Below are 8670 nucleotides of genomic sequence, written 5' to 3' on the forward strand. Positions count from 1 at the left end.
TCTCGGGGTTGGAGGCCCGCGCTGCGGTTCTTCCCGCTTTGAGTGAGAGCTCGTGCTGCTGCAGCTGTCTTTCTCTAAGGAGATTGAGGCTGTTTGCTCATGAACAGATCTAACATATTAGATCTCTAGACCTCTTGAGGGGGCGGTCTGTGTTCATTCATATGTGCCCATTTAATTCTGAGGAATTAAATTTATTTACTGTGCTCTCTTGGTTCGGAAGCACGCTTGCGTTTTCTTCCCCCATTTGAGAGCATGGTGCTACACCTTTCTTCCTCCGAGGAGGTTGATGTGTGGGCACAGTGACATAGGCTGCTGGGTGGGAGCAGCCTCTGTAGAGCGGCCATTTACTTCACTCTCACCCCATACTTTCACTAAGTGTGTAGATGCTGCTCTGGCTCAGCTGTGACTCCAGGGCATCTACATTCTAAACTATATTGACTTTTGTTGATATTAGCTCATTCTGAGCGGCTGATGGCTCGGCATCGAGATGTTGTCCTCGCCCATATGAAAGAATTGGTGTTGCGACTGAACGCCGGGGAAAGTGTGCTTTCTCCATTATAGAGAACCACTTATCTGGGTGTAGTGTGGGATTCGACCACGATGCAGGCACGTCTCTCCTGCTCGTTCGAGTCGACCCTCACTGCAGTCAAGATAGTGTGAGTAGGCTGATCACTCACTGTCAAACAGTTCATGAAACTGTTGGGTCTGATGGCAGCTGCGTCCAACGGAGTACCTCTTGACCTGCTGTACATGAGATGCCTGCAGTGGTGACTCAGAACCAGGCGAAACCCGCTTTCCATGATCAAGGTCACACGGCGCTGCCTACGTGCCTTAAACATGTGGAGAAGCCTTGGTTATGTTCTCAGGGCCCGGTGTTGGGGACTCGTTGTCGTCGCTTAATGTTAACGGCAGATGCCTCCCTCACCGGTTGGTGAACGGTCATGAGTGGCCGCTCAGCCCATTATCCGTGGAGTGGCCGCCATCTCATGTGGTACGTCTGTGCCTGGAGATGCTGGCCGTGTTTCATGCTCTGAAACGCTTCTCCCGGATCTAATGCGTTCTGGACACCTGCCGTCTAGGATGTCTGAGGGCAGGCCCCTCTGGGGAAGAACGGTGTACACCTCATCTTTCGGTGCCCATCTCTCCTCAGTGCCCTTCGGGAGATCAATCTGTTAACCCTGCCACCTCAGTGCTTCAGGGCACAGCGGTCTCCAGCGAGCGCATCTCGCAGCATTCGCTCGGGAAGTAGTGGTGCTGGGAGGCTCGCCACCTCTAAGGAGGTCTCTAGAGCAGCTAGATCGGTTGTTCCCTGCCGGGCATCCGTTTCAGGGCATCGAGCTAGCCACTCTAGTACACCAGAGGTCAGTCTTGAGAGACATTCCCTTAGTAGACCATCTGGCAGCATCTGCCTAACGTGCCTCCAATGGGTCCTGCACACTGTAGAGGAGGCTACAGAATCCAGTTTGGTTTTCCTGCTTCCATTTTACAGAGTCACTTCCACTTGGAGGTTATGGAACAAGAAGTACAGTCCCTTGAGATAGGAGGTCATCCAAGTGGTCCCTCCTGTTGATGGAAAGTCCGGGTTCTACAGCCGTTACTTCACTGTTCCAAAGAAGGATGAGCAACTCATTTAGAGAAAGTTTGGCTGGGCTTAAGTGGATTTGCTGCGACTCAGAAGACTTCGCACTATCCCCTCTGGCCTCTCTGACTCACCCAGCTCCTCTTGGACTGGTTGCTTTGCTACAGACCTCAACGAGGCTTTGTCTGTACATTCTTCCCCCGATCGCTCTGCTCCCGGGGAAAAGAGCCCTACCTAGACAGTGCTGACCCCCTGTGAGGATTCCAAGTGTGGTCTAGGTAACCTCCGCTCCCCCTTCTGGTAGCCTTCCAGGCACATGGCTATCTGAGGATACCTATGTGTTAACATGGGATCACTCCCCTTTTTTTTTGGGGGGTTTAAGTAGTGGTTGCCCTGAGCTTTGCCTTGACAGTGCTATCTCCCCTGCTGAGGTAGCCCACTCTCTGTGGTCTGGGCTTTGCAAAAGGTTTACCTCCACTCTTAAGAGTTCCCCTATCAAGGCTGAGTGTAGTTAGACTTTCTCTCGTTTTAGAGAGTCATTCTGCTGAAGCCTCCACTCCGCTTGGCGTCCCAACCAGGGAGCAGACTGCCTGTCAGGCGTCTGGGGCGAAACTCCACCTTACGTGGTGGCACTCTTTCGAGGAAGTCTGGCCAGTCTTAAGTAGATTTGTTTGTCCACAGATGGTGATGCCATTTCTTTTGAGGTTGTGAAACCGTTTTCTTCTCTAAGAGCTCCCTCAGCGAGGAAACTGCAGTTTTTTAAAGTGACCTTTCACTTTTTGGTGTGGCTATCACCAGTTCGACTCAGTCCACTGCCCAGTTGGTTCAGTGAAGAAGTTCTGGCAAAATAGGTTGCCATAGGGTTGACCCTCTCCACTTTTAAGAATGTGGTGGCTATAGTTGGGAAGATACTCTCCCTTTTGCATGTTTCCTCCGCAGTGCCTGTCCGTTATGATATAGTGTCCCTATGGGGACCAGCAGTGGCTAGAGGCTCTGTCCTCATGAAACTTCTCGACACTAGTTGTCTTCCTTCTGTCCATCTCTTCGCTGAAGAGTTAGCGACTTCAGGCCCTTCTGTGGCCCTTTCTCTCTCTGTCTTGTGCCTGGTGGCCAAGCTTTTTCTGCTACCCCATTCTGGGGTACGTGCCAAGTGCTCCCTCCATGCCATGGCCCATCGTACGTCAGGTCTCTGCCTCTCCGGCCAGTGAAGCTTTGTGTGTGTCCAGTGTAAGCACTGACACGCACGTCCACAGATGGTGATGCCATTTCTTTTTCTTCGAGTCCTCTGATCTGCCCTCTCCTGGGAGTCAAGACTTACTCTACTGCAGTATGGCTTAGGTCTTCCTGACAAGACCTTTGTAATGCCTTGGGCTGGTCCGCACCGCTCTGTGAGGTTCTGTTCCTCATTGTCCGAGCCACTCTGGCTCTCTTCCGCCCTGGTTGTGCACTCACACACTGGGCAGGGATTTGCAAGTCTAGCGGCGTGGGCATTTCGCTACCAAAGAGTTGTCCGACGCAGCTCGAATTCCCGAAGGTGAACATCCCGGGTTACGTATCTAACCCTAGTTCCTTGAGGGAACGAGACGCTGCGTCTCTTGGCCATACTTTCGGCATCCCTGCAGCGCTTGCTTCTCTATTCAGAAGCTGCCGGTTGCATTCGCTGCACGTGCTTTATAGCTTCCTGGTCTCTACGTCACCCCGCCGTGACGTCTTGCTTCTCTATAGGACTGATTACACAAATGTTTCAGAGCGTGGTTACGCTGAAGGCATTCCCAAAGCGTTGTCTGACGCAGCGTCTCGTTCCCTCGAGGAACTAGGGTTACATACGTAACCCAGGATGTTTCTGTTAATAAAAATTATAATCTTGTGCTGTAAACTTGTTTAAGGGTCCAAGTACCAACAAACAAACAAACAAACAAACAAAAACTTGGTTGGATGGTTCCAAATACAAAGTTCTGGCATGAAACTCTAGATGGCGCAGGTCTAACTCAATCTGACCTAATGACATCATTATCACATGGCACAGCTGACTGGTTCTCTCCTGTATCAGTAGCCAATGAGCTCAGTGCTCAACATTCAAATATATGACTATCTGCTGTAGCTGTTACAGAATGAGGAAGACATGAAGAGGGCGGATCCATCTGCAGAGCTTTACTGACTTTATTGACATGGTCATCAAACAGGCAGTGTCAGACATCGGCGAACAGGTATGTAAGAGCAAGACAAAAGAGTAATCCAAAATAGGCGATGGTCAGTTAACGATGAACGTAATCCAAGGGGCTAGGCAAAAAGGGGTAATCCGATAGATCCGGGAGCCCACAAGGCGGAGCAGACGGAGCAGAAGTCCACCAGGGCAGAGCAGGAGCCCACCAGGGCAGAGAATTCGTCAAACGGCCTTCATGGCCATGACAGGACGGGCAGAGAGTTCGTTGACAGCCTCCATGGCCGTGACAGGACGGGCAGAGAGTTTGTTGAAGGCCTTCATGGCCGTGACAGGACGGGCTGAGAGTGCATAGAGAAACGCCGCCATTTTAGAAAGTTCTGCAGCCGGAGCTGGCACCTCCTGGGGCACTGGCACAGACTAATGGACAGACGAGGCCTCAGGAACAGACTTGTGGACAGACAAGGCTTCTGGAGCAAACTCGTGGACAGACGAGACCTCTGGAGCAAACTTGTGGACAGACAAGACTTCTGGAGCAGACTCGTGGACAGACGAGACCTCTGGAGCGGACTCGTGGACAGATGAGGCCTCTGGAGCAGAGTGTGCAGCCCACACACACAAAATGGCATCCGCCATTAGGGGAAAAGCAGCAGCGGGTGGCAGGATCTCTATAATGATTGGGCTTGTGGGTGCTGATGCCACTGGGATGCCTGCAGCCTGCAAAGACATTAGTGATGGGTCCAACACACTGGCCATCAAGATAGGTTGAGATCTTGGTGTCAGACAAGACATGGCGGGCTCAGAGAGGTCAGATGAGACGTGACAAGGCTCTGGGAGATCAGACGAGATGTGACAAGGCTCTGGGAGGTCAGACGAGACGTGACGGGACTCTGGGCGACCAGCTGAGATGTGACGAGGCTCTGGAAGATCCGCTGAGACGTGACGAGACTCTGGACGACCAGCGAAGACATGACTTGACCCAGGAACAACAGCAGTAACTTGACTTGGCTCATGAAGTAGCAGCGTGCTTCAGAAACAGCTGAAATTAACATCTAAGATAAGTGATAGCTCTTTTAATCCACATTGTGGTGTGTTGTTGTTTTTTTTCTAAGTTAATACTCTGAGTATGAAACTTGTTCTTTAGCTGTGTATGTTTGTCTGCAACACCTGGTGATAACACAGAAATTCACATCTATTGATGTTCTTCTATGGTGACCATCTTAACATATCCTCTAATATGTAAAAATAAATAAATAAATAAATAATTCATTTAAATAAAAGAGAAGAATAAAAAACAAAATCATATCCACCAGCATCAAATTTCATCATCTAATAACATCAAGTCTAAATGGCCTACCATGATGATAGCTGACATGTTTGAATACAGTGTAAAAATGAGTAAGTGTACATTTTCTGAAAATTTGCCTCAAGGTGGCACTATAACAAGCAACTTTACATTTGCTAATGAAAACATAAATTATTAGAAACTGTGGATAAAACAAAATATATTAATTAGGATATTAATCTCGAAGACTGCATAAAATCATTATTTTTTTATTCTGTAAAATTAATACAATACTATTCACTGTTCATGCAGTGAAATTGCACTCTTTTGGAGTGTTGAAAAAGTTTATTAAAGATGTATGTTGTTGCAAGTTTGTAAAACTTCTGGCTTGAAGTAGAGAGCATCTTTCTGGCCTAAAAGTAGGGAGTGTTCTTTTCACTACAACACTAGGGTAGAGTGGGGGAAAACACCCCCATGGGGTAAAACGCCCTCTACTGTTTTTCCTAAAATAATCACAAGATAAACTCAAGATAATTTTTGATTGGAACAATGGACCACGTTGACAAGAGTGATGCAGAATTATTCACCCTTATAAAAACTTTTTTTTTTTCTGAGTATTATTCTTCAGTTGTCAGTCTGTAAATAGTACACTGTCATGGACATTTATCTTCATTCTCTCTGTACCACTTAATTTAACTTTGTAAGTAGTCTCTGTATGTTACTTTCTGCTCTTGGTGTGTATTCTGTCCTCCGGCATTGATGTTATTTGTTTCTGTTTTTTTGTATAGCGACCTTGGGTGTGGAAAGGCGCTATATAAATAAAAATTATTAAAGGAGACGTCCACTTCCAAAACGAAGATTCACATATAATGTACTCACCCTCTTATCATCCAAGATGTTTATGTCTTTCTTTCTTCAGTCATAAAGAAATTATGTTTTTTGAGAAAAACATTTCAAGATTTTTCTCCATATAATGGACTGCTATGGTGCCCCGATTTTGAACTTCCAAAATGCAGTTTAAATGCGGCTTCAAACAATCCCAAATGCGGTTGTAAATTATCCCAGTGGTCTTATCTAATGAAACGCTTGGCTATTTTCATTTAAAAAATACAATTTAAATACTTTTTAATCTCAAACGCTTGTCTTGCCTTGCTCTCCCTGAACTCTGTGTATTCTGCCTCAAGACATTTAGGGTATTTTGAAAAACTCCAGTCGTATTTTCTCCCTCAACTTCAAAAATCATTTTAAAATCATCCTATATCGCTGCAGAAGTACCGACCCAGTCTTTGCAAAGTGAACACAGGATGATATATATAGGACATAGACATAATATAGTAATATAGGACGATTTTGAACTTGAGGGAGAACAATCTTTCTTGGCTGGGATTGTTTACAACCACATTTGGCACATGTGACATAATTTAGTAACATAAGTGTTACTCATGGAGGAAACAGATGACACATTGAACTTTTTGTCACTTTATTCTTTTATTATACTGACTCAGTTTATTGTTATTATTATATCATAGTCATATGATATTTACTTGTTAATCCTTATTATCGTAATTATCGTAATCGTAATTACTTATTAGGATTACCTCCATCTTTCTGCTGTGATGTAATCATATACATTATGTTGTAATTTTGTACATTCACCAATACTAAACATTATTAAAATGTTATTTTAAATTCCACATTATTATTATTATTATTATTATATTAATCCACAAAGTTCAAAAGTTAAAGTCAGTTGGTTTTTGTAAATGAACCAAAAAAAAAAAACTGTTTAGAACAAAACAGAAATGTAGACCAATGTATAATTCTCAGTTAAATTTTATCATTAGTACTCAAAGATAATCCGCTTATGACAATACAAAGTAATTTTTTCACAAAATGCATTTGAAATAAATAGATAAATAATCACATGGAATTAACCTTACTTTTATAAATAAGTTTAAACAGTCTTTGTCTTATTTCCTTGGCTTGAAGGCCATATATTATAGGATTCAAGCATGGAGGAACAACATGAAACATTATACTAGATAGTTTCCTACGTTCAGAGAGTTCAGGAAAACGATGAAGAAAAATGGTGGCAAATCCAGAAACCATCATGATTACATAAACAGCTAGGTGAGTGCTGCAGGTTTTTATAGCTTTGCTGTTTGTTGCTTTGTTTTTGCATTTGAAGCATACCATTGCTATTCTGAGATATGTTAATACCACACTAGCCAATGAGGTTGTTAGTAAAACCACAGTAAAAGTTAATCCATATACATTATTTATCAGTGTATTTTCACAAGACAGTTTAAATAGTGAAGCATTGTCACAAAATGGATTTTCAATTACAGATCTGCAGTGAGACAGACGCACACTGAGGCCGATCAAAATTCCCACCAACATTAATGCAACACCCCAGGCTCCTGCTGACAGTTTAACCACCATATTATTGCTCATTATACTTGGATATCGCAGCGGATTGCAAATAGCTACATATCTGTCAAACGCCATGATCATTAGAATAGTGTGGGAAGTTGTTCCGTATAAATGTCCTAAAAAAGCTTGCATAACACACTCTACATATGTGATGTAATGCTCAGATGGGTCTGTAACAATATTCCTCATCAAGCGTGGCAAAAGAACGGTTGTCCCTAAAACATCATTCAGTGGCAAGTTGCAGAAAAGAATGTGCATAGGCTGGTGTAAACCTTTTTCTACTGAGATCTGTATCAAAATCCCAATGTTAGATACCATAATGAATATGTAAGCAATCAAAAAAAGGATGAATGCAAGATGCTTGGACTGTTGTGTAACTTGCAGTCCCTCCATTAAAAGTTTGTTGTATCTGAATGTCAGGTTGTCCATTTGTGACCTAAACAAATCATACAGGGCTGTGCTTTCCCAAAACCATTGTAATAAGCCTAAGTAGATCATAGAGACTTGGTTTCTTGGATTGTGGTTTCTGTGATCTACTTATGCTTATGATGCTTTTGGGAAACAGCCCAGACAGTGTCAGTGTCAGAGTCAGTGCAGCAAATACACAATATCATAATACTACACATAATAAGAATGTACTACACAAACTCTATTTACACTATACATGTGGTCAAAAGCACAATATTTGCCCTTCATAGTAATTATTTTCTTTTATCTACAACGGCAGGTATTAATCATTTGTTAGTTTCTGTTAATAAAAAATATAATCTGAATTGTTTTCCACCACTCATGCATGTACACTTACCAAGTTGGATGACTGATATATAAATAGTTTTCACTTTGGTTAATAAATAGTGGTTAATATACTGTTGCGTTCCCTTCTACTTGGTATTCATGAGATTCAATGACAACCTTTGGGCAGAGTTGTTTTGACTTGATCATTTTATAGGTGTGTCACAACAACAACTGTTTTGTCGTCATACCCCAAGAGTGTGAAAAAAATCTCTTTTGCTATGATTGGTGGACTGCTGATCAGATTTGCTTGTGCTGTAAACTTGTTTAAGGGTCCAAGTACCAACAACAACAACAAAAAAACTTGGCAAAAAGTTATGGCATGAAACCCTGGCTGGCGCTGTCTGATAGGTCTAACTCAATCTGACCTAATGACATCATTATCACATAGCACAGCTAACTGGTTCCTTTTTGAGGGAA

The 8670-nt window shown here is 43.6% G+C and overlaps 1 protein-coding gene across 1 annotated transcript; it reads right to left on the bottom strand.

The window, feature by feature from the left end:
- Positions 1-6945: 6945 nt before the first annotated feature.
- On the bottom strand, positions 6946-7893 carry LOC127157296 (olfactory receptor 146-like). The gene has a single exon (XM_051100526.1). It carries the CDS (start codon positions 7885-7887, stop codon positions 6946-6948), a length of 942 nt encoding a protein of 313 aa, XP_050956483.1. The 5' UTR covers positions 7888-7893.
- Positions 7894-8670: the final 777 nt, after the last annotated feature.

The sequence above is a fragment of the Labeo rohita genome, unplaced genomic scaffold (genome assembly GCF_022985175.1).
Source record: "Labeo rohita strain BAU-BD-2019 unplaced genomic scaffold, IGBB_LRoh.1.0 scaffold_103, whole genome shotgun sequence".
Taxonomy (NCBI): domain Eukaryota; kingdom Metazoa; phylum Chordata; class Actinopteri; order Cypriniformes; family Cyprinidae; genus Labeo; species Labeo rohita.

Excerpts from the sequence above, each read along its gene's own strand:
- LOC127157296 (XM_051100526.1), bottom strand. The coding sequence starts at position 7,887 with ATGGACAACCTGACATTCAGATACAACAAACTTTTAATGGAGGGACTG.